This window comes from Choloepus didactylus, chromosome 2 (genome assembly GCF_015220235.1).
Source record: "Choloepus didactylus isolate mChoDid1 chromosome 2, mChoDid1.pri, whole genome shotgun sequence".
NCBI lineage: Eukaryota > Metazoa > Chordata > Mammalia > Pilosa > Megalonychidae > Choloepus > Choloepus didactylus.
Genome location: NC_051308.1, coordinates 220,894,918 through 220,922,136, shown reverse-complemented (window position 1 = coordinate 220,922,136; position 27,219 = coordinate 220,894,918). Strand labels below are relative to the sequence as shown.

Genomic DNA, 27,219 nt, shown 5'->3' with positions numbered 1-27,219 from the left:
TTCATGAACAAGGTCATCCATTTTCTAGTGATAATTGTGTTCTTTGTGTGTCCTTGTGCTTCTGTGACCATTTCATGTTGGCGTATGCTGTGCTGCAGACATTTAATTTTAAATATTTTTTGGTTTGCCAGTTTGCAGTTTTTCCCTGCAAGAACAACATTTTAATTTTTTATGCTTTTCTGTTTTTTCCCCTTTCATTTTCACAGAAAAAAAGAGAGAGACTAGATGGTGAAAACATTTATATCAGACATAGCAATTTAATGTTGGAGGTTTGTATGAACTTGAAGCTTATTTCAGTTGATGACGTGGAACTTCTGCATTCTTTGCTAATCCCCTTTTCTTCTTTCTATGCTGCATTTAGTTTTGCATGCCGTTGCATGAGAGAATTTAGGTTTAAAATGCTTTCGCATGTTGATAAACATGAAGATATGCAACCATCTTTTCTGATCCTTTTTACTTTCCATCTCTCATATTTATCTAAAAAATATATGATTGGAAATACCTCTATTTCTCATGGTTCCATTGTTTCACCCACTTTTAGAAAGTTCTACATCAGTGTTAAAAGTTTCTTGAATTTTCAAAGCCTCTCAGTAAGCAAATTTGAATTGTTTTTTTATCTTCTGAACTGAGACAGTATGAAAAAGTAGGGAAAATCACAGTTCAGAAAGGACTTAAAATATTGGAGATACCTGAAACTGACAGAAGGACAGTCAAAAAGAAAGAAAGAAAGAAAAAGAAAGTGAGACACAGGAAGAGATAAGATAGTTTACTTCTAAAAACAGGCCTGTGAATACAGCATTATTATTTTAAAGGTGAGAAAATTGAGGCTTAGAGAAACTAAGTAATTTAATTTCCCTAAGGTCACAAAGCTGGTAAATTGGTGAATTTAGGATTTGAGTTAGGGTCTGTCTAACTCTTCTAAATTATACTATTTTTCTGTTTAGCAATACCAACATCCCATTCCCATTATATTCCACATTGGTCTGATTTTTACCAGACCTATGTTTGTGTACTTTACCTAGTTTTGGGCTCCACATAGGATAGAGAAATATAAAACTAATTAGAAGTTTAGAGGAAAAATTAAGGAAATGAGAATTATTCCATGTAGAAAAAAGCAGAAGCTAAATTAATTTACAAAATAGAAAAAAATCACATATAAGTTGATGAGCAGATTAGTAATATCTTCACTTTACAACTGTCACAACTACACTTCAGACAGAGCCAAAAGAAATGAGTTTTAACTCTGGCATCAAGATTTAACTTATTTATAAAGAAAAATTTCTCAACATTTGAAGATTTTTTTGTCATTAAAATGTGTTGCTGAAGAAAGTTATAGAACTTTAGTTTTAGAAATCCTATGGGTGAATTTTTAAATTTAGTAGGCTCACATTCATCCAGAGTGATTTGAATGTTGTGCTGACAAAAGAAAGAGCCTATGAAGCCTCTCTTTTAATCCTAAAATACTGTGACCCTGTAATTGTTTAACACCAATATTACTATCAATTTTATCAAAAATACAGTACCCATTGGGGCCATTGAACAGTGCTAGGTGTGCTGAGTGCTCCACACCTAAGCCTGGGGAAGAATAATAAGTATCTACAAATAAATAGACAGGTGTTGATTCAAATTATTGTAAGGGGACTGATCAGTTTGGGAATAATTGAAATTTATGAATTTGTCTTTTCAAAATATTTATTAAAATACACATTTCATTCATATAGCATTTGTAAGTGCCTTTATATTCCAAATACTGTGGTAGGCACTAGAGATGTAATAGAAAGATGAAAAACATGGTTCCTGCCTTCAGGAAGCTTGCAGTTTCAGAAAGTGGGGAGGAGAGAAACAATAAATGAGTAAGCAGACAATAATTAAATGATTACAAATTATTATAAAAGCTATGAAGGAAGTAAGCAGTATGCTTTGTTAACAAAGGGAAACTAGTCAATAAGGCAGTCAGGGAAGGTCTCTTGGAAGAGGTAACGTTTTTGTTGAGACCTGATTGATGAACATGTTTAAATGTGGTAAATATGAAACTGGAAGTTTGAAGAAACTTTTTTAGATGATCTCTGACTTACCATATGGCCTCTAATCATTGCTTAACCTCTTCTTATTCTTTATCAATACATATATTTTGATTCTGCTATGTATGAGGTACTTTGGTAAAATTAATAAAAATTATACTAATGGCCAGCCTTCATTAAGCATGAACTGCGTGCTGGGCAAATACCAAGTGCTTTATATATAATTATGTATGTAACATGAGGTTTTCCAAGGCTGGAACCTATAATATTTCAAACTTGGCAACTTCCTTCACTTTGTTTTATCCCATATCTAAAATTAGACCTGAAATGATTGTCTTCAGAGATTAGGAAAGATAATAGTTATCAGTTGTTTGCCTTATATTCAGCAATGCAACATCTTCCAATCCAAATTTATGTGTTCTTTTTTTTTTTTTTTGACTAGTCCATCTTCAGTGCTTCCTCCTAATTGGAACCTGCAGTACCAATCATATATTTGCCATTTGTTCCATGAGGTGTGTTACGGCTACTAGACTTACCAAGGCCCTGTGTGATGTGATTTTTCCCAGCATTTCATTAACAACTCTGAGAGGGGATTCCTACATAAGTGTGTGTTTGAAAATTAAAACTAGTAAATGCCTTTTGAGAACATTTTCTATTGAATGAACTGTATGATTTGATTGCTGCTAAAATTATAAGACGCTAGGCATCAAAAAGTGTCTAACCTGAAAACAGCCAGGGTAATCTGGCTGACCATCATTCTTGAGATATTGTAAAAAGAAGTTTCTTTTTTTCCTAAAAAAGTTCTCTCAAGTTATCTGTCACTCAAGCAGTTTTTCATTTTTTTTTTTTTTTAAGCATCCCTCCTCCCCTTATTCCTACCCCACCCTCACTAATGCTTTGTTCTGGCACAAATAAGGTCGAGTTCATTTTTAGATCTACCGCCTCCTCCTCCATCTCCCAAAGAGAACCTGTAGCAAGTATCTTTGACAGATTCTATTTGGAACAGGTCCCTTTGAGATCTTAATTTTACTCTGTGCCCCCACAGGTTTCCAAAAAGCCAGCTAAGAAGGATGGAGAAAGCTCCCTAAGAAGCTATCAGTTTTATTGAAATATCTGTTTTCTCAGATTCTAAGCTAATCAAACACTAGGCAAGAAGAGTAACAAATCACCAGTCTCTCATATTAAAAGGCTAACCCAGAGTGTTATGGTCTAACCATAGCATCTCTTGTTCATTTTTGTTTTGCTCCATTCTCACTTTTAACCCTCCTGTTTGTGTTAAGTTATTCTTGGCCCAAGCAGATAGACATTCTAATGAGGAACTGGTCACAGGGCCTCACATGCCTGGTGAGGCCTCGTGGGTCTCAGTTGGTCAGCTCACTATTGAGTCTTTGAATGAGCTTGTTTATGCTTTTCCTTAGCTAGTAAACATGCTTTTCTTGCTTTCAGCTAAAACAAAAGTGCAAACTGTTGTTTCTCCAGAGCAAAACCCATGTTAGTGACTTATAGTCACATTTCAACATTTCATCCAGCAGAAAAGAGGTACTCTTATGGGGGAGCTACAGGATTGCCCTTGTGGAGTTGGTTTTCTCTTTGACTGATCTCAAAGCAAATATACATGATTCAGTCTTGCATAAATAAAAAGAGAATTTTCTGAATGAACATCTCCAGAATCAAAATTGTTGTTATGTGTCTCACTGATTCTTTTTCCTATGCTATTTTCCCTTTGGCATTGCCTTTGAAAAAGATTTATCTAGTTGAGGCCTATAGTGCCCTCAGAAAAAACTTTCAAACAAATTTTGATTTAAATGAATTCCAGTTTTCTTTTTTTCAAAATTAGGCTGTTTCCCACAGAGCCACAAAACAAAGACTAATCCCAAAATATACACAACATATAAGGAGATTTATTTAGCATTATGTTTTTCTTGGATACAGAGATGGCTTGATATAAAATAAACCCAGGATTGTCATCAGTCATCAAATGACAAGCTCCCATGTATTCTGATCTTAAGGATAGATCTTTTGAGTTTTTTTTCTTAAGTATGTTGGACAAAAAACATTGGAGTTTTTGTTTTCAAGTTATATCTCCCAGACTGTGTTTGGCTGAGTCTCCCTTTGAAAGTTGTTGTTTTAGACAAACTTTGACATCCCCTTTACACTTTTATACCTAATATTTCTTAACTCCTATACTTTTAGCTCATGCTTTATTAACCTGAGTTTTGATCATTTCTCCCTGGAATATTCCCTTTAAGAGCTTGCCCCTACCACTAGTTGCCCAGTATTCAAATTGCTGGAGTAGTCACTTATTTTAAATTGTTAAGAAGGTATACAAGGTATTTGACAAACTCGTTTGTTAACTTGCTCTCAACCCATTAATGGTTACTAGAAGAAGGTCCTTGTTTTGAATTGTATTAAGAGATGTAGTGACGCTGTTATAAGATAGAAAGCGTATGGCTTTTAGTTCATGTGAATAGCATTGGCAAAGGAAAACAGCCATTATATTCCATACGCTTTAGTGATTTTCCAGAGGTAGTAACAGTCTTCCCTGGAAGCTTGAGCGAGGAATTTCGATGATAAATTTGTTTATCAAGAAAGGGATGTTCCTGTTTATTTAAAAGCAACAACGACCCCCTAGTAATAGGGAAGCAGAACTATCTCAGGTACAAATGGAGGAATACTGTACTGTTGCACTTCAGTGCAAGACAGCCAATGGTGGGAGCTGAATCTTTCACCATGTTCTTCATTTAACCTATCTATTGCTATCTCCATCCTGCCTGAGCTGAGCCTAAATCAGTTCATATCAAGCTGAGGCTGTTGTGGAATTACCTTCTTGGGATGAGGAGTTGGAGATCTGCCATAACAGGAAGAAGAGTCATAAAATTAAGGAGTATCTTAATGTAAAGTGAACTCTTTAAAACTGCTAAGGGCAGTGATGCTTCACTGCTTCCAAGAAAAGCACCTTGTTAAAAAAAAAAAAAGCAAGCAAATATACCATGTGTTACATTTACAGTTCAAATACAGTTTATGGATTAGTAACTTTATCCTGGATGATGGTATATTTTCAGCCAGTGCCCATAGTCTCTGATGGGCTGCTCTTAGTGTGTTTTTTCCCTGAGTACTTATTGTTTTGCATATTTGTCCTTTTACTATAGGACCTAGACAAGAGTCAAGAAGAGATCAAAAAACATCATGCCAGCATCAGTGAGCTGAAAAAGAACTTCATGGAATCTGTACCAGAACCACAGCCTAGTGAGTGGGATAAACGTTTATCTACTCACTCTCCCTTCCGAACACTGAACATCAATGGGCAAATCCCAACAGGAGAAGGAGTGAGTATTTTGTCCATGTGAACAACTATCAAAATCCATGGAATAAATGTTTCTGTATATTAATATTCTATATCTGAAAGAAAGTTTAGAGTTGAAATTTAGTTTTGGTGTCTCACCAATTCATTTCAATTTTAAGGTATTCATAATCAAACACTTGTTTTTTAGGTTTGTAGGCTACCCAATCCAATTATGGGAGTCATTTAGAGTCAACAGTAGATTATTAGCAGAGGGGGCTCTGAGAACTGTGTCTGTAGCTGCATATTTCAGACTAGTGTGTGTTTACAAATTGACCATAAACCAGTAGAGCTTTGTTTATATTCAAACTTGCTTTCAGGAACCAGAGAGTTTACTAAATTTAGTAAAGTCAAAATTGGAAAGGGATTAGCCTTTTTTTTTTTTTTTACTTTACTTGAATATTTGTATAAGTTAGAAATAACTACAACTGGAATGGTTGGCCATAATTATGTAATAAACCAAGGAGGCCCCTAAACCAGAGAATGCAGAACACCAAGAATTAATGATAGTATTTCAATTTTAGAAACACTGTTGACAATTTATTTCATCTTTATAACGAGTAACATCAAACTTTTAATATGCTGTTTTATAAGACAGTCACTTTTAGAAGAGGCCAGAGATACCTTTCAGGGTCTGTTGTTCTTCTATTATTGTCATCACCTATTTTAGAATTCCTATACCTGAATAAATCTGTGTAATAAGAATATCTTGAAAATTACCTTGAGCATATATCTATATATCCTTTATTTATATAGTCACCTTATTTATAATAGTCCCAGTGACTCATTGAGTGATTTTAATGATTTAAAAATTAATTGCTTATTTTTCCCCCCAAAGCGGTAGCAATTCTAGTTAAGAGAGATAAATTGATGTGTTAATAATTTAAAAACTGGTTTTAGTATTCAGAATTCATGGGAAACTATCCAAATTATTGTTTCATTTCTGGAAGTGGAGATGATAAAAGTCAGTCCACAAAGGGTACTTCTTGTATTTTTTAAAACTGTGATTAAAAATTGGCTAATGATTTCTAAACAGAGTTGAACCAGTTTATCCAGGTAAGGCTGGAGAATACTTGAATGATAAGCAGCTAAATAGAATTACCAGGGACGATAGGATACTGTTGTCTTATTAACTGTCCTCTCAGCTTCCATTCCCTGATATAAAGGAACATTAGCTTTGCTCTGTAGCTCTAGAGAATGTACCCTGAACTGACACAATGACCATGCTTTCTGAGTGAGACCACCACATTCAGTGTCAAGTATTTCATTCTGATATATCCCTAGCAATAAGAGTCAAAAGGGTCTAGCAGTGGTGGTGACTTGATTTCATTGTGAGGGTCTGACTAATCATAGTTTAACTGAGTGATTCTGACCAAGTCACTTATCTTGTCAGGAGTAGTTTATAGGATAGGTGGTAGTTAAGGTCCTCACTGACTATAAAATTCTATTAAGTCTGTTACGCCATGGGAAAATGCCTCATTGCTCTCTGACATGGTTAGCCCTGACTGCAAACCGTAACTGCGTATTTTTTTTGAAATTTTCTTTTTAACTCTGAGCAAGTTATGATAGAGGTTGGCTGCCTTAAAAAACTCTCTTGGATGAGGTTAGGTGAATTTAAATTGGTCTCCATTTCCAGAAAATATCATGTCTTTTAATAGAAACCATCCAGGAATCATCTCAGGGCTGGTATTAGAAAGGGAGATGTCATTCTGTGGACTTTAAAGAAATGACTTTATGAACTAAATTAGATTCGTGGGGAATCCTTGAGCAGTTGTAGCTCTTATGCTTATGTATATTACCCTTCTAAATAAACAATGTGATAAATAAGAACTCAGCTGTGATAACCTTTTAATAGTGGGATAATTCCACTTTCTGGCATATCTTTTTCTTTAATAATTAGGACAGTATTTCTTTTCTCTGGGGATACCTCTTCCACCTTTGACAACATTGTTGCTGCATTGCAAGGCAACTGAATTTTATATAATTTGTGTATGACCAGGTGAAGAAAACCTCTATCCTTCCCTCGGAAAGAAAGGTTGGTGGGCCAGAGGTAAAGCTGCTGTTATGACTTGTGCTTCTCGATCAGAATTTGCTCTTGTCATGGCACTAAGCAGATAATCCCCCCAGAACTTAACAGCAGCTGCTGAGTAATATTTTTTTTTTCTTTTGGCTGTAGTTGTAAATTCACACCCACAACCTTTTGGCCTAACACATAACATTTTCACTGCTGCAGCTTTTGCAGCTTTCAATTTGCTTATTTCGGCGCATGGCTGGTTGAAAAGCTGCATGAAGATATAAATATGTATTTAGAGAGAAAATGAATTTAATTGTACCCTATTCTTTTTATGTTGTCTTTCTTCTTCCCCTATTTTTTTTATTTTAAAAATCATTATAATTTTGCATCCTTTCTTTTCCTTTTTTTCTTTTTGCTGACCAGTCCCCCAGCTACTTTCTCCCTGATACCTATCACTTGGGGGTGTGCAAAGAACCAGTGTCAAACTTCCAAACTGATCAGAGAAGACTAGCTCAACTGAAAGAACTTAGAGCCAAGTTTTTCCTTTCATAGATAACATCTGTCTTAGCTGTTGATGGCAGAGTACAGAAACTGGGGGACAGGAGGAGGAAAACTTCTCAATTGAGCAATTGGAAAAAAAACTTTCCTTAAAAGTATCAAAAGTGTTTGCTTAATGTTATGCATAAACCTTCATGATGGTTGTTATTTTTATTATTTTTTAATCATGACTGAGAAAGGGAAGTTTGCAATTGCTAAACCTTCTTTATTTTCTGTTTTGTATGTTTAAGGTTCCAAAAATTGAATCATTTGTGTTCTACTTGAATAGACCTTGGAGACACATTATAAATTTTTATACTTTGTGTTTTTCTTTCGCAGTCTTTAAAATGTATAGAATTAAGGTTTTTACTCCCTTGAGCAAAAGCTCATGACTAGACCGAAAGAACTGTTGCTTTTTTAAGTCTGTATGAAGAAATATGAGGATAACTTTTTATATTCTGCCATTCTATTTGTAATAAAAGTAACTTTTCTGATGGCAAGGAGAATGCTTCATTATTGGCTTTGCCCAATTGATCTAAGAAAAATTGGCAGCACCAAAACAGTGAAAATTGACCCAAAATTCATATGTGAATATCCTCTGAAGGAGGAGTTAATAATACAACTAAGGAAGGCCAGTGGTTTCTTGAACTTTCAGAAGCTCTAATGTTAATTCATTCAAAAAATTATCTGTTGAGCACCCTACTGAGTTACAAATACTTTGCCAGGATAAATTGCCTACATGAAGCTAAAGTGAAGAACGTCCAAAAGATCTTCCCAAATCCTTTGCACATCCCCAAGTATCGTTTTTGAGCATTTTTCATCTGTCATTTTGTTCATCTTTCTCTGTCTTTCTTGATCTTCTACCGTGAAAGCAGACACAGGAACGTGCTCTGTTAGTACAGGATGAAGAGAAAATTAAAAGGCAAGAGAGATCTACTGAAAGAGCTTTGCCCCAGCAAGAAAATGAAGAAATTCTTCCCAAGGTTTCTATTCCAATCCCTGAGGATCACAAGTCTCTCAAAAAGTGCCACCTCTACTTTAGTACTTTTCCATCTCCTCGTATTCCTTTTGTGATGTCTTTTCTTGTGATCCTTGCATTGGCTATTTGGTGGTTGGTCTTTCTGTGATTGGAAAACAGGGTGCTCATCTGAACTGGCAAGACTAAAATCATTGAATTTTTGTCCTTGGCTTCTACTGTGTTATCTCCTGTATGATGCCTTCTGATCTTGATACTTCAGTATCCTAGGGGAGTGCTTATGATTGCTTTTCTGCCAATAAAGTGTTACTCTTTGTAGAGTATGTAACTTGGGGTGTTAAAGAAGTAGCAATGAATTGTCCAAGCCACTTGTTGAACTTGAAAAGTTGTTAAACTTTTATGCCCCAAAGTTTAACAAGCCTTTGTATTGCATAGACAAATCATATATAAGCATATGGCAGTTTGGTACTTTTCCCAAAAGCTTTAACTCTTGTATCCTGCATGTTTTTACTATTTACCATTCTGTGTCCATTTCTCCAGTGTTTCTCACAAAGCAAGATACTCCTAGAAATATTTGATGGAATATTTTCCTAATCTTCTATAGTCATTTGTGTGGCATGGGCTCCATATAGTAAAAAACAAATTTTTTTTTGACTTGCTAACCTTTCAGAAGCCTTAAAATGATACCTTTAAATCTACAAGTCTTATAACCACTTCTATTATTGGGATTATCAAACCAGTATGTACAAAGGCCTTTTCTGGAAAAGAACTTTTGACTTCTGTGGCCCTCTCATGAGTATTTCTGAGATGTACAGGAACAGACCACTTTATCCTACCTGGTATACAGAAATCTGCAAAGGTTGAATGCCGTCTTTTCACAAATAGGGTGTTGATGGCTTAAGGAAAATGGTGCTGGTGTCCTTAGCCTCCAGGCATGGCTGTATTTCCCAAACTATTCTTTCTCCTACCCATCTTTAAAAGCCCTGAAATACAGATTTCTTCATGAGCTGTACATAAGCATACACTTTTCTGAATTAAAATTACTGTGTAACTTCTTTATGACTTAAGTAATTATATTGTTAGAAGCAATATTCAGCCATTATGATAAGCTTAAAATATATATTTATATACTTTGTTTTCCTGATGCACTTAGACCTGTTTGTTTTTTCACTTTGTGTTGAAGTCAGTTGTTTTTAATCAGTGGCCTTGTGAGCTAAAGTACTATTGTGATAAATATGTGTCCTCTGTTTGCATGTTGATTTTAAGGCTTCCCTGAATGTAAATATGAGTGCACTCTCTCTTTGGAACACAACTCTGATGTCTAACCAATTATTTTTACCTCAATATTAATGAAACTTTGCATGTAGCTTGCTTTTTATGGCTATATGAACGTACCAATGTGAATGATTTGGTTAATGTCTCAAATATTTGTTTTGAAATCTGAATTTATAGGGTTATCAAACAGATTTTTACAGTTTTACTTCTCAACTCTTTTCATTGATGAAACTTCTAAACAAGACTTTTTGTCTTTGAGAAGATGACCTCTTAGAACAAAAAAGAGATCAGTAAAGCCAAGAATCTTTTGTCCTTCAACATCCACCAGTATTATTCTATTATATTTCAAGACATGTAGAAATAATTCTCTGTTATTTCATAAAAACTGCTACCCTGTCCTTATAGGATTTCCAAAAATGGGAAAAGAAGCCCGGAGTGGTTAAATTTAAAAATCTGGTACAAGTGTCTTTCTTTCATATCATGCTATGTCTGTTAATAGCTAATGTTTTGTAACTAAGCATATTTATTGATTTACTCATAATAAGAGAAACTGCAAATCAACTTGAAAAATTGCAAAGCTACTCTAACAGAAAGTGATAATCCTAAGTACTCCCCTTTATCTATGAAATAGAGATACAAGAGCTTTCTTTAATGAACAAATGTAACTATAACATTGGTTTAATTCTTTTTTGTTTTTTTTTAAGGAACTGAAAAGGAAATCTTAGAATTTTGTTAGTACTTTTATAACTGTTTCAGATTATATTTCCAGTTTTTGTCTTTCTACACAGCTTTTTATTAATTATTATTATAAATTTCACCCTAAATCATGCCTCCCTTGGTATTGGAATTATTCTACAAGTCCTTTAAGCATGTAGTCTAAGTCACTGATACTTTCGGTTTCTGAATCTCAGCAGGAGTCCTTAGAGATACTTACTGATAAGTACAAGGAGTGGTCATTTCATCTATTAATACAGTGAGAATGGTTGAGAAGAGAACAGCCAAGCCTTTGTGTTGTACTAAACTGACCAATGCAGGCTCAAAAGATATACCCATCATAGTTATCAGATGAAAAATATTCCAGCTTTGTGTTACCTAAATAAAGTTAATGCTGCCAATATTTGTAACATAAAGCTGTAAATATTCTTGGTTTCCTTTCCTCACCTTATTATATTCTTAATACCATAGAGAGATCTGAAAAACTGTTTATTGATTTTACCCTGGTTCAGCTTCTTAATGGCAAGTTGATAATTGAAAAACAATTTGGACTAAAGGTATCAGTATAGACCAGTAAAAAGTCTTTGCCTTGGTTTTGCAATTCATTTCCAGGGTGACTCTGAGAAGTTCACTTAAATACTTGGTGCCCATATTTTTCCACTTAGTAGCGTGGAGACAAACCTACCTCATGAGAATGAATCTGTAACATGTTCCAGGAACCAAAGGCTATGGTTGTCATTTGAACACCAGATCAATTCTTGGTCTTTTGGGAGCTAAGAAAATGAAAATTAAAACAAAAACAAAAATGCATTAAATTCTTGGAATTTTTTGCTTGAAATTAAGCAGTTAAATAGCTGTCTTTATTTCCATCTACTCAATGATGTTTGACCAAGTACGTCACAGCTACTAAAGTTAAAAATGTCTTTCCAAATTCATCATACTTTTAAGCAACTCATTTTATCCAAGTCAGACCATACTTGAAAATAAACCCAGCATTTATATTTTGGACCTATCTTCTAGCAATTTTTTTTTATATGCTAATATTTGGAATCTGAAAGATATTCAACTTGCATGGATCAGTTGTACTACTTGTTTACATCTTCAGTAAAAGTTTTGAGGGGAGAAGAAATTGAGTGTTGGCTAAAATCAGACTGGGGATTATCTGTGGATTTCAATTATCTGAACAGATCTAACCAGTTTGGATTACATTTCCAGTTGTCATTCTAGAACCTGGTATATTTCATTCTATTAAATTACTATTGTAAAATTCACTCTGAAATTTCTGTGGATATAAACAAATTAGCTTTCTCCTAATTTCCTGAGTCATTTCTGAAATACTTCTTACAGATAAGTATATATGATATACTAGCCATTCGAAGTTCATCTATTTTTTGAAAGCCATTAGCAATCAAAATTTATTCTTGGACTTTACCCAGTGGCCACACATTTACAAAAGGAAGACAGAAAAAGCCAAAATAATGAGACGTTTTCTGATTGTTGCTCTTTTTGCTCAGGGTATGGAAATTGATAAAGATATATAGAACTTCTCTACAGAAGTTGCCATCCTTCTATTCCTTCTCATTGAAATGATAAAATCCTAAACTTCTTTATAGCATTGAAAAAGACTATTATATTGTTTATGTTACCCACAGAAATTTCTCTCTCTCTCTTTTTTTTCATTGCCCTTGAGCTACCCCTGTTGTTTGTATTTTGGTACTAGAAACTAGGCCACCTCCTTATTTTCTAGTTTATATGGCATGTGGGATAACCATATTTGCTTCCTCTGCACTATAATGTATGATATCAATAAGTTAGCTCTTATTTTTGTTGCTGTTACCCTTCATGCTTTAGGATATCCTTTTTACTGCAACAGACTATGTATGACCTAAAAAGAAACACATTGGGGCAGGGCTAGGAAGGGGCACCTGTATTGATTAAGAAGATATGGTGTTGGAGTGAGGACAGATAAGAGAGGCAGCCATATAAAGTTTAGCCAGAAGAGAAAGAGGAATGGCTATGACCAATAATTTATAAACTAAATTCCTATCATACTAGAACTTGAAAGAAAAAAAATAACTATGGTTCATTGTAGTAAGTAATTATTCCCACATATCAGAAATACAGACTAAACCTAAATAATTTAATACTAGCCTAACTAAATGTATAGATGACAGATTATTAAAGAAACAGATGCTTTGAGAAGACTTTTATAATCTTTTATGATTGGTATCTTAGAGGCAGCAATGTCCTCCTCTTTATCATAGTCAGAATCCTGTTTTGATAAAGGAAATAAATCTGGCATTTTGAAGATTAAAAGGGAGGGGGAAGGCACAGAGTCCCAATTTTCTCTTGTGGTCCCCACAGTCAATAAAGGATGCAATTCAGCCTCTCAGTTTCTTCTCTACTGTTTTTGAGGAATCTTTATATATGGGAGATTCTATCTCAGTAAAACACAAGAGAGTAAGAATGAAGGGGAAAACATGGTTACTGCTATCCATTTATTCATTCATTGCCCGCTAGCAAGCACTATGCTCTGCATTGTAAGGCACAAAGACAAAGCATTATCAGAATTTTAGGATTGGATAGGCCCCTAATCCAACTCCCCTCCCTCCTAGTGCTTGATTGTTCTCTATAATATCTCTACTAAGTGATCCCCCAGCCTGTGTTTACATACTTCCCATGTTAGTACATTATACCTTTGGACAGCTCTGATTTATATATCTGTATATATAATTTATTTTATTAGAGAAGTTGTAGGTTTACAGAAAAATCTTGCAGAAAATACGGAGTTCCCATAAACCCCTTTAACACATGCAGTTTTCCCTTTTATTAACACTTCGCATTAGTGTGATACCTTTATTAGATTTGATCAAACAATATTATTATAATTAAAGTGTTAAGTATAGTCCATAGTTTATATTTGGATTCACTGTTTGTGTTGTATAAATTTTTTTTTCTAGTAACGTGTGTACAACCTAAAATTTCCCTTTCAAGTATATAATTTGGTGCTGTTAATTACATTCACAGTGTTACCCCACCATAACCATCAACCATGACCAAAACTTTTTCCTCACCCCAAACAGAAACTCTGTAGCAATTAATCATTAAGTCCTCATTCCCTACCTGGACTTTGAACCCTGGTGATCACTACTGTAGTTTATGACTCTGAATTTGCTTTTTGAAATTATTTAATATCAGTGAGATCATACAATATTTTTTGTTTTGTGTCTGGCTTATTTTACTCAACATGATGTCTTCAGGGTTCATTCATGTTGTAGCTTGTATCAGAACTTCATTTCTTTTTCCTGCTGAATAGTATTCTATTGTATTGTATGTCTCAATGATCCAGGAGTATTACAGTTTTGGTTCTTATATTTAGGTTGTTGATCCATTTTGAATTAATTTTTCTATATGGTGTAAGGGTGGGGTCCATCTTCATTCTTTTGCAAATAGATATCCAGTATTCCCTGCACCATTTGTTGAACACACTATTCTTTTGCCATTGAGTGGACTTAGCACCCTTGTCAAAAATCAATTTGCCATAGATTTGAGGGTTTATTTCTGAACTCTCAATTCAATTCCACTGGTCTATGTCTGTCCTTGTACCAGTGCAATGCTGTTTTGATTACCATGGCTTTGTAGTAAGTGTTAAAATTGGGTGCTGTGAGTCTCCAACTTCATTCTTTTTCATGATGGTCTTGGCTATTTGGGGCCCTTTACCCTTCCATATGAATTTGATGTTGGCTTTTCCATTTCTGTAAGCAAAGCTATTGCAATTTTGGTTGGGATTGCATTGAATCTGTAAATTACCTTGGGTAGAATAGATATCTTAATGATATTTACTCTTCCAATCCATGAACATGGAATGTCCTTGCATTTATTTAGGTCTTCTTTCATTTGTTTTAGCAACGTTTTTTAGTTTTCTGTGTATTAGTTCTTTACATCCTTGGTTAAATTTATTCCTAGATATTTGATTCTTTTAGTTGCTATTGTAAATGGAATGCTTTTCTTGGTTTCCTCCCCAGATTATTCAGTCCTAATGTATAGAAATACTACTGATATTTTCATGTTGGTCTTGAACCCTGCCACTTTGCTGAATTTGTTTATTAGCTCTAATACTTCTGTTGTGGAATTTTCAGGTTTTTCTATGTGTAGGGTTATGTCATCTGCAGATAGAAAGAGGGAAAGTTTTACTTCTTCCTTTCCAATTTGGATGCCTTTTTAATTTATTTTTCTTGCTTAATTGCTGTGGCTAGAACTTCCAGGACAACAATGAATAACAGTGGTGACAGTGGGCATCCTTCCCTTGCTCCTGATCTTAGAGGGAAAGCATTCAGTCTTTCACCATTGAGTATGTTTCACCCATTGAGTATGGGGTTTTCATATATGTTCTTCTTCATGTTGAGGAAGTTTCCTTCTATTCTAGTTTTCTAAATGTTTTTATCAAGAGGGGGTGCTGGATTTTGTCAGGTGCCTTTTCTGCATCAATTGAGATGATTATGTGTTTTTGCCCCTTCGTTCCATTAATGTGGTTTATTACATTAATTGACTGATTTTCTTACTTTGAACTACCTTTGCATACCTGTGATAAATCCCATTTGCATACCTGCGATAAATCCCACTTGATCTTGGTGTATAATTATTTTAATGTGCTGTTGAATTCAGTTTGCAAGTATTTTGTTGAGAATTTTACATCTATAATCATAAGGGATGTTTGTCTGTAATTTTCTTCTGGCTTTGGTATATTAGGGCAATGTTGACCTCACAGAATGAGTTAGGGAGAATTCCCTCGGACTCTTCAATTTTTTGGACAAGTTTGAGCAGGATTTGGGTTCATTCTTCTTGGAATGTTTGGTAAAATTCACTAGTTAAACAGTCTGGTCCTGGGCTTTACTTTGTTGGAAGTTTTTTTTTGTTTGTTTTGTTTTTTGTTTTGGTTTTTATAAAGGGAATTTATTCAGTTACAAATTTACAGTTACAAAAGTGTCCAAACTAAGGCATCGGTAAGAGGATTACTTCACTGAAGAAAGGCCAATGGTGTCCAGAACACCTCTGTCAGCTGGGAAGGCACATGGCTGGCATCTGCTGGTCTGTTGCTCCTGGGTTCTGGTTTCAAAATGGCTTTCTCCAAAATGTTTCTGGGCTTCTGTCTCTTTTAGCTTCTCTCTCTCAGCTTCTGTGCATCCTTGCTTATTCTCCCAGGGCATTTCTCTCTAAGCATCTGGGGGTCCTCTCTTAGCTTCTCCAGGGCAAACTTTGGGCTTCACCTCTTAGGTTAGCATCTCCAAACGTCTTTCTGTCTGCTTCTCCCAGCATCTGGGTCTGTGTGGGCTCTCAGCTTTGTCAAGAACTCTAGTAAACTAAACAAGACCCACCCTGAATGGGCGGGTTCATATCTTCATGGAAATAATCTAATCAAAGTTTCCACTCATAATAAGTCTGTACTCACAAGATTGGAGTAAAAGAACATGGCTATTATGGGGGAGATAATAGAGTCAAACCAGCACAGCAACCAAAAGAATCTAATCATTACAATGATATTAGTAGTGTTACTGTATTTTAAATTATTATTTTTTCACCCAAAGGTTAAAACATATCTTGGGATTCTCCCTTTCCTTGAAGCCTGGAATTAAATAATTGCCTCAACAGCTTCAGAACTTGTTGTGCCTCTCACTGAAGGGAGAATCCTCTCACATGCCTTAGCATATGCCAAGCCCAGTTTCTATACCTGAACATTGCTATTGTTTAAAGGTAAAGTCGTAACAAAGTCACAGAAATTTCTGGGATTCAGGCTTCCCCTGAGACTCCTGAGTTAGAACTAGTCCCTGGAATTACTCCTGCAGGAGGCTTTTCAACTCAGTGGAGCTCACCTCAACTATCTGAGATTTGTAGAGAGAAAGAGAAAAGCAATCCCTCTCCCGTGTGAGAAGGGGAGGAATTCTGGTATATGGCCTCCAATGGGAGCTGAGGAAGTTGAGCCCAAAGGAGAGATGAGTCCTCTCCTTGGTGATGAGCAGAGCTGCCCAGCCTGGCTGAATATGAGCCCATAGGGGCTGGCAGAGCCTTCTGTGGCCTTGGCCAGCTGCTCTGCCCTCACCTATCTTTTGTCTGCTACCAAAAAGAGCCCTGCTCTCTGGGAATTTCCTTGTTCTTTGGCCTAGACTCACACTCTATTTTTCTGTTTAAAAAAAGAAAATTGCACACAAATGTTTAGAGTCTTTTTGGAGCAGTTATTTGCAAAGAGAATATTATTTCCTTCCCTAGCTTGACTGGTTTTACAGCTGAGCCTAGGACTAACCTTGTAAAATGACACAACATGAAAACACAACCTTGATCTTAAAATAACTAATAAATCCTTACTTAATGGCATTTACCTGTAACAGACATGATCTCAGACATTAAGTTTTATTTTCTTGGCTTACCTTGGACATTCCCTGACATCTGCAGATTCTACTTGTAACACATTTTTGTCTTTTGTTTGATGAGGGGAGGTGGGAAGTTACCTTTTGATGAGTGTGCTGAGTCTCAAAAACAGTTTTCCCCTCTGGGCTTGTTATAGCATTCACTTCTTACCATCCCCACTGTCCCCCCACCTTGACTGGAGTTTAGTCACAGTCTTCTAACTGGCTAACTGTTCTACCCTCACACCTCTCTCCCACAGCCTATCTGTTGGAAGTTTTTTGATGACTGGTTCAATTTCTTTTCTAGTTATTGGTTTGCTAAGTTCTATTTCTTCTTCAGTCATTGTTGGTAGTTTATGTGTTTCTAGGAATTTGTCCATTTCATCTAGGTTATCAAATTTTTTGGTTTACAGTTGTTCATGGTATCCTCTTATAGTTCTTTTTATTTCTGTGGGGTCAGTAGTAATGCTCCCCTTTTCATTTCTGATTTTAGTTATTTGTGTCTTCTTGTTTTCTTTTGTCAATCTAGCTGAAGTTTTGTCAGTTCTCTATTTCATGTATCTCTACTCTAATCTTTGTATTTCCTTCCTTCTGTCATCTTCAGGTTTAGTTTGCTTTTCTTTTTCTAGTTCTTCCTGCTTTGAGGTTATGTCTCTGATGTGAGATCTTTCTTCTTTTTTATTGTAAACATTTAGTGCTATAAATTCCTCTCCCAGCACTGCCTTTGCTGCATCCCTTAAGTTTTGGTATGTTGTGTTGGCATTTTCATTCGCTTCAAGATATTTCCTAATTTCCTTTATGATTTCTTCTTTGACCCATTGGTTGTTTAAGAGTACTTTGTTTCATTTCCACATATTTGTGAATTTTCCATTTCTCTCTTTGTTATTGATTTCTAGGTTCATTCCATTGTGATTGGAGAAAATAAAATGTATGATTTCGATATTTTAACATTTATTGAGACTTGTTCTGTTACCTAACATGTGATCTATCCTGGAAAATGATCCATGTGTGCTAGAAAAGAATGTGTATTCTGCTGCTATTGGATGAAGTGTTCTAAATATGTCTGTCAGGTCTAGTTTTTTTTTAATAGTATCATTCAAGTTCTTCTATATCTTTATTGATCTTTGGTCTAGATGTTCTTTCTGTTTTTGAAAGTGGTATATTGAAGTCACCTACTACTAATGTAGAGCTGTCTATTTCTCCCTTCAAATCCATCAATATTTGCTTTCTATATTTCGGGGCTCTCCTATTAGGTGGATATATATTTATAACTGTTTTGTCCTCTTATTGAATTGATCCCTTTATTAGAATATAATGACTTTCTTCTTCTCTCCCTTGTTTTGGTTTCCTAGGCTGCTCAAAGCAAATACTATGAAATGGTTTGGCTTAAACAATGGAAATTTATTATATTCCAGTTTAAAGCCAGGAAAATGTCCAAATCAAGGTGATGCTTTCTTCCTGAAGACCAGCTGCTAGCCATCCTTGTCTCCTCTGCCATATGGCAAGGCAAATGATGGCGTCTACCTGTCTCTCCTTTCTCTTCTGGGTTTCTTTGCTTTCAGCTTCTTGCTTCTGTGCCCTTTTTGATTAAGACTCATCCTGAATGAGGTGGGTCACACCTTAACTGAAGTAGCCTCATCAAAGATCCTACTTACAATGGGTTTACACCCACAAGAATGGATTCACTTTAAGAACTTGTTTTTCCCAGGCACATACAGTTTCAAACCACTATATTCCTTGTAACAGTTTTTTAAAATCTGATATTAGTATAGGTGTCCTAGCTCTCTTTTCCTTACTGTTTGCATGGTATATATATATTTTTTTTTCCCATTTTTTTTCACTTTCAACCAACTTGTGTCTTTGATTTTAAAGTGAATCTCTTATAATCAGCATATTGTTGGGTCATGGTTTTTTATCCATTCTGCTAATCTCTGCCTTTGACTGGGGAGTTTAATCTATTTACGTTTAATGTAACTACTGGTAATGTATGACTTTCTTCTGCTACTTTGGTCTTTGTAAGTCTCACACCCTGGTCCCTCAATTTTTCTGTTAATGCCTACTTTCATATTTATTTGATTTTTTAATATTGTGTCACTGTTAGTCCCTTCTCATTTCCTTCTGTTTCTCAGAAATTTTCTTTGTGCTTACCATGGACTTAAATTTAACATCCTAAATCTATAACAGTTGTGTTTGATTTGATACCAACTTAACTTCAATAGCAAACACTGGAATAAGGTGGTGCTATCTGAGCAGCTTCTCAGATCTTTGGTGTTCACTGGTAAATTTCTAACAGTGTATTTGTGTAAAGTTTGTCATTTCATACTCCATACCCTACAGTTGCCATTACTGATCCTTGTTTTGCTGGCTTTTAAGCTACTTGGTCAAAAAATCCTCCTTCCTTAAAACATAGAGAGTTAATGAGCCTTTGAAGCTTTTTCTTTTCCTTTTTAGTGATGCCTGCACTATCAGAGTATTCTAGCATTCTCTCTTTTGTTTGGCATATAATCATGTACAAACTTTTTATTTCTTTGAGATGAGATTATATTTTTATTTCCTAGATGCTGTACTTATAAAGATCAAATTCTTAAGTGTATTTGTACAGCTCAAAAATAAAGATATATTAAGAAAAAAAGAGAACAAAAAAAACCCACTGGTCTAGGTGCAAGACACACTTAAAGCAAGTTTTACTTTTGTTGTATTTTCTTTGTATATTATAAACATGTATTTAACTTGTTATAGTTTTAAGTAAAAAATTTCCGAAATATGTGCTCAACAGTAATCATTAAATTGTTTGCATCATTAAAAAAAATTACAAACACAAGCATTGTTTCTATACCTCTCCAACCCTTCACTTTTTTGTTGGGTTTGTATAAATTATAACTATACACTGTATGTCCAAAACCATAGATTTTTATGTGTTTGCATTTTAGAGCCTGTAAGAAATAAAAAGTGACTTACATACTGAGAAACACAATACAATAGTACTGGCATTTATAATTACCTATATGGTTACCTTTACTTGAAAGTCCTTAATTCTTTATGTTGCTTTGACCCTTTCAGTCCAAAGAATTCCCTTTAGCATTGCTTGTAGGACAGATCTAGTGGTGACATACTCCCTCAATTCTTTTTTATCTGGGAATGTCTTACTGTCTTCTTCATGTTTGAAAGTCTTGCTGGATATAAATTTCTTGGTTCGCTATTGTTTTATTTCAGCACTCTAAATGTTTTGTTACCTCCATGGCTTCTGGAGAGAAACTGGTACTTAAAAATATTGGGACTCTCTTGTATATGACATGTTGCTTTTCTGTTGCAGCTTTTCTTTGCTCTCTCCTTTCCCTTTCATTTGACAGTGTGACTACTGTGTGTCTGGAAGTGGTTCCCTTCAAGTTTATCCTGTTTGGGTTTGGTTGGGCTTCTTGAATGTGCATATTCATGTCTTTCATTAAATTTGTGAAGTTTTCTGCCATTATTTTTTTGAATATTCTTTCGGCCCCTTTGTCTTTTCTCCTCCTAGGACTCCCATAATGCATATATTGTTATGCTTGGTGATGTCCCATGGGTCTCTACGGTTCCAATAATTTTTTTTTTAATCTTCATTTTCTTGAGATATATTCACATACCACGCAGTCATACAAAACAAATCGTACATTCGATTGTTCACAGTACCATTACATAGTTGTACATTCATCACCTAAATCAATCCCTGACACCTTCATTAGCACACACACAAAAATAACAAGAATAATAATTAAAGTGAAAAAGAGCACTTGAAGTAAAAAAGAACACTGGGTGCCTTTGTCTGTTTGTTTGTTTCCTTCCCCTATTTTTCTACTCATCCATCCATAAACTAGACAAAGGGGAGTGTGGTCCTTATGGCTTTCCCAATCCCATTGTCACCCCTCATAAGCTACATTTTTATACAATTGTCTTCGAGATTCATGGGTTCTGGGTTGTAGTTTGATAGTTTCAGGTATCCACCACCAGCTACCCCAATTCTTTAGAACCTAAAAAGGGTTGTCTAAATTGTGCGTAAGAGTGCCCACCAGAGTGACCTCTTGGCTCCTTTTGGAATCTCTCTGCCACTGAAGCTTATTTCATTTCCTTTCACATCCCCCTTTTGGTCAAGAAGATGTTCTCCGTCCCACGATGCCAGGTCTACATTCCTCCCCGGGAGTCATATTCCACATTGCCAGGGAGATTCACTCCCCTGGGTGTCTGATCCCATGTAGGGGGGAGGGCAGTGATTTCACCTTTCAAGTTGGCTTAGCTAGAGAGAGAGGGCCACATCTGAGCAACAAAGAGGCATTCGGGAGTAGGCTCTTAGGCACAATTATAGGGAGGCCTAGCCTCTCCTTTACAGCAACCGTCTTCCCAAGGGTAAAACCTATGGTAGAGGGCTCAACCCATCAAACCACCAGTCCCCTATGTCTGTGGTCATGTTAGCAACCATTGAGGTGGGGTAGGCCAATACCCCTGCATTCTCCACAGGCTCCTCAAGGAGGCACTAAGTATTTTTTTTCCTTGTTTTTTTTTTTTTTTTTTTTTAAATTTTTTTTCTTTTTTAAATCAACTGTATGAAAAATAAAAATAAAAAAAAAATACAATAAAAGAACATTTCAAAGAGACCATAACAAGGGAGTAAGAAAAAGACAACTAACCTAAGATAACTGCTTTACTTCCAACCTGTTCCTACTTTACCCCAAGAAAGTTACATAATATAGCAACATTTCTGTGAACTTGTTCCTACTATATCCATCAGAAATTAACAGACCATAGTCATTCCTGGGCATCCCCAGAACGTTAAATAGCTTATCTGTTCTTCTTGGATTATTGTTCCCCCTTCCTTAATTGCTCTCTATTGCTAGTTCCCCTACATTCTACATTATAAACCATTTGTTTTACATTTTTCAAAGTTCACATTAGTGGTAGCATATAATATTTCTTTTTTTTGTGCCTGGCTTATTTTGCTCAGCATTATGTCTTCAAGGTTCATCCATGTTATCATGTTTCGCGAGATTGTTCCTTCTTACTGCCATGTAGTATTCCATCGTGTGTATTTACCACATTTTATTTATCCACTCATCTGTTGAAGGACATTTGGGTTGTTTCCATCTCTCGGCAATTGTGAATAATGCTGCTATGAACATTGGCGTGCAGATATCTGTTCGTGTCACTGCTTTCCGATCTTCCGGGTATATACCGAGAAGTGCAATCGCTGGATCGAATGGTAACTCTATATCTAGTTTTCTAAGGAACTGCCAGACTGACTTCCAGAGTGGCTGAACCATTATACAGTCCCATCAACAATGAATAAGAGTTCCAATTTCTCCACATCCTCTCCAGCATTTGTACTTTCCTGTTTGTTTAATGGCAGCCACTCTAATCGGTGTTAGATGGTATCTCATTGTGGTCTTAATTTGCATCTCTCTAATAGCTAGTGAAGCTGAACATTTTTTCATGTGTTTCTTGGCCATTTGTATTTCCTCTTCAGAGAACTGTCTTTTCATATGTTTTGCCCATTATATAATTGGGCTGTCTGTACTATTGTCATTGAGTTGTAGGATTTCTTTATATATGCAAGATATCAGTCTTTTGTCAGATACATGGTTTCCAAAAATTTTTTCCCATTGAGTTGGCTGCCTCTTTACCTTTTTGAGAAATTCCTTTGAGGTGCAGAAACTTCTAAGCTTGAGGAGTTCCCATTTATCTATTTTTTCTTTTGTTGCTTGTGCTTGGGGTGTAAAGTCTAGGAAGTGGCCGCCTAATACCAGGTCTTGAAAATGTTTTCCTACATTATCTTCTAGGAGTTTTATGGTACTTTCTTTTATATTGAGATCTTTGGTCCATTTTGAGTTAATTTTTGTGTAGGGGGTGAGGTAGGGGTCCTCTTTCATTCTTTTGGATATGGATATCCAACTCTCCCAGCCCCATTTGTTGAAAAGACCATTAGGACTCAGTTCAGTGACTTTGGGGGCCTTATCAAAGATCAGTCGGCCATAGATCTGAGGGTCTATCTCTGAATTCTCAATTCGATTCCATTGATCTATATGTCTATCTTTGTGCCAGTACCATGCTGTTTTGGCAACTGTGGCTTTATAATAAGCTTCAAAGTCAGGGAGTGTAAGTCCTCCCACTTCGTTTTTCTTTTTTAGAGTGTCTTTAGCAATTCGAGGCATCTTCCCTTTCCAAATAAATTTGATAACTAGCTTTTCCAAGTCTGCAAAGTAGGTTGTTGGAATTTTGATTGGGATTGCATTGAATCTGTAAATGAGTTTGGGTAGAATTGACATCTTAATGACATTTAGTCTTCCTATCCATGAACATGGAATATTTTTCCATCTTTTAAGGTCCCCTTCTATTTCTTTTAGTAGAGTTATGTAGTTTTCTTTGTATAGGTCTTTTACATCTTTGGTTAAGTTTATTCCTAGGTACTTGATTTTTTTAGTTGCTATTGAACATGGTATCTTTTTCTTGAGCGTCTCTTCAGTTTGTTCATTTCTAGCATATAGAAACATTACTGACTTATGTGCATTAATCTTGTATCCCGCTACTTTGCTGAATTTGTTTATTAGCTCTAGTAGCTGTATTGTCGAGTTATCAGGGTTTTCCAGACATAAGATCATATCATCTGCAAACTATGACAGTTTTACTTCTTCTTTTCCAATTTGGATGCCTTTTATTTCTTTGTCTTGCCGGATTGCCCTGGCTAGCACTTCCAGCACAATGTTGAATAACAGTGGTGACAGCGGGCATCCTTGTCTTGTTCCTGATCTTAGAGGGAAGGCTTTCAGTCTCTCACCATTGAGTACTATGCTGGCTGTGGGTTTTTCATATATGCTCTTTATCATATTGAGGAAGTTTCCTTCAATTCCTACCTTTTGAAGTGTTTTAATCAAAAATGGATGTTGGATTTTGTCAAATGCTTTTTCAGCATCTATTGAGATGATCATTTGATTTTTCCCTTTCGAATTTTTAATGTGTTGTAATACATTGATTTTCTTATGTTGAACCATCCTTGCATGCCTGGAATGAACCCCACTTGGTCATGGTGTATGATTTTTTTAATGTGTCTTTGGATTCGATTTGCAAGTATTTTGTTGAGGATTTTTGCATCTATATTCATTAGGGAGATTGGCCGGTAGTTTTCCTTTTTTGTAGCATCTTTGCCTGGTTTTGGTATTAGATTGATGTTAGCTTCATAAAATGAGTTAGGTAGTGTTCCATTTTCTTCAATGTTTTGAAAGAGTTTGAGTAAGATTGGTGTCAGTTCTTTCTGGAAAGTTTGGTAGAATTCCCCTGTGAAGCCATCTGGCCCTGGGCATTTATTTGTGGGAAGATTTTTGATGACTGATTGGATCTCTTTGCTTGTGATGGGTTGATTGAGGTCTTCTATTTCTTCTCTGGTCAGTCTAGGTTGTTCATATGTTTCCAGGAAATTGTCCATTTCCTCTACATTATCCAGTTTGTTGCCATACAGCTGTTCATAGTATCCTCTTATAATTTTTTTAATTTCCTCAGGATCTGCAGTTATGTCACCTTTTTCATTCATTATTTTGTTTATATGGGTCTTCTCTCTTTTTGATTTTGTCAGTCTAGCTAGGGGCTTGTCAATCTTGTTGATCTTCTCAAAGAACCAACTTTTGGTGATATTTATCCTATTGTTTTTTTTATTCTCTATGTCATTTATTTCTGCTTTAATCCTTGTTATTTCTTTTCTTCTACTTGGTTTAGGATTGGTTTGCTGTTCATTTTCTAGCTTCTTCAGTTGATCCATTAGTTCTTTGATTTTGGCTCTTTCTTCCTTTTTAATATATGCATTTAGTGCTATAAATTTCCCCCTCAGCACTGCTTTTGCTGCATCCCTTAGGTTTTGGTATGTTGTGTTCTCATTTTCATTCGTCTCTATATATTTAGCAATTTATCTTGCTATTTCTTCTTTAACCCTCTGATTGTTTAGGAGTGTGTTGTTTAACCTCTAGGTATTTGTGAATTAGTTCTAAGTCTCTGATGGTTATTGACTTCTAATTGTATTCCATTGTGGTCAGAGAATGTGCTTTGAATAATTTCAATCTTTTTAAATTTATTGAGGCTTGTTTTATGTCCCAGCATATGATCTATTCTGGAGAAAGTTCCGTGAGCACTAGAAAAGTATGTGTATCCTGGTGATTTGGGATGTAATGTTCTGTATATGTCTGTTAAATCTAATTCATTTATCAGATTGTTTAGGTTTTCAATTTCCTTATTGGTCTTCTGTCTGGTTGATCTATCTGTAGAGTGATGTGTTGAAGTCTCCCACAATTATTGTGGAAACATCAATTGCTTTCTTTAGTTTTGCCAGTGTTTCTCTCGTGTATTTTGTGGCACCTTGATTGGGTGCATAGACATTTATGATTGTTATTTCTTCTTGTTGAATTGCCCCTTTTATTAGTATGTAGTGGCCTTCTTTGTCTCTCAAAACATCCCTGCATTTGAAGTCTATTTTATCTGAGATTAATATTGCTACACCTGCTTTCTTTTGGCTGTAGCTTGCATGAAATATTTTTTTCCATCCTTTCACTTTCAATTTCTTTGTGTCCCTGTGTCTGAGATGAGTCTCTTGTATGCAACATATTGATGGTTCATTTTTTTTAATCCGTTCTGTGAATCTGTATCTTTTAATTGGGGAGTTTAATCCATTTACATTCAACGTTATAACCATGAAGGCATTTCTTGAATCAGCCATCTTATCCTTTGGTTTATGTTTGTCATATATATTTTTCCCCTCTCTCTATTAATATCCTTTATTGTACCCATACCGAATCTCTTTAGTACTGAACCTTTCTCCAAGTCTCTCTGTCCGTTCTTTGTTTCTCTGTCTGTAGGGCTCCCTTTAGTATCTCTAGTAGGGCAGGTCTCTTGTTAGCAAATTCTCTCAGCATTTGTTTGTCTGTGAAAAATTTAAGCTCTCCCTCAAATTTGAAGGAGAGCTTTGCTGGATAAAGTATTCTTGGTTGGAAATTTTTCTCACTCAGAATTTTAAATATATCGTGCCACTGCCTTCTCGCCTTCATGGTGGCTGCTGAGTAGTCACTACTTAGTCTTATGCTGTTTCCTTGTATGTGGTGAATTGTTTTTCTCTTGCTGCTTTCAGAACTTGCTCCTTCTCTTCTGTGTTTGACAGTGTGATCAGAATATGTCTCAGAGTGGGTTTATTTGGATTTATTCTATTTGGAGTTCGCTGAGCATTTATGATTTGTGTATTTATGTTGTTTAGATGATTTGGGCTGTTTTCCCCAACAATTTCTTTGAATACTCTTCCTAGACCTTTACCCTTTTCTTCCCCTTCTGGAACACCAATGAGTCTTATATTCGGACGTTTTATATTATCTATCGTATCCCTGAGGTCCATTTCTATTTTTTCAATTTTTTTCCCCATTCTTTCTTTTATGCTTTCATTTTCCCTTCTGTCATCTTCCAGGTCACTGATTCTTTGTTCAGCTTCCTCTAGTCTTGTACTATGAGTGTCCAGAATCTTTTTAATTTGGTCAACAGTTTCTTTAATTTCCATAAGATCATCTATTTTTTTATTTAGTCTTTCAATGTCCTCTTTATGCTCTTCTAGGGTCTTCTTGATATCCTTTGTATCCCGTACTATGGTCTCATTGTTCATCTTTAGTTCTTTGAGTAGCTGCTGTAGGTGCTGTGTCTCTTCTGATCTTTTGATTTGGGTGCTTGGGCTTGGGTTATCCATATCGTCTGGTTTTTTCATATGTTTTATAATTTTCTGTTGTTTTTGGCCTCTTGGCATTTGCTGAACTTGATAGGGTTCTTTTAGGATTTGTAGACCAATTGAAATCCTTATCTCTAATTTTTCAGATCTACAGCTTCGTGGAGTACACTTTCTCTAACTAACCAGCAGGTGGCGTCCACGAGCCACCTGTTCTCTACAAGCCAGTTCTCCC

The 27,219-nt window shown here is 35.6% G+C and overlaps 1 protein-coding gene across 8 annotated transcripts in view; it reads left to right on the top strand.

Annotated features, from left to right (window-relative positions):
• The window catches only part of EPB41 (erythrocyte membrane protein band 4.1), a 259,035-nt gene that overhangs the window by 204,844 nt on the left and 26,972 nt on the right, over positions 1–27,219 (top strand). For 4 of the 8 annotated variants that reach the window (XM_037827957.1, XM_037827958.1, XM_037827959.1 and 1 more), the window contains 2 exons: positions 207–269; positions 5,171–5,347. In XM_037827957.1, the coding sequence (XP_037683885.1) occupies positions 207–269; positions 5,171–5,347 (240 nt within the window). Of the gene's footprint in view, positions 1–206; positions 270–5,170; positions 5,348–7,360; positions 7,397–7,798; positions 7,995–8,787; positions 9,140–27,219 lie in introns of those variants that run through there. The other 4 variants (XM_037827961.1, XM_037827963.1, XM_037827956.1 and 1 more) reach the window with 4 other exon arrangements.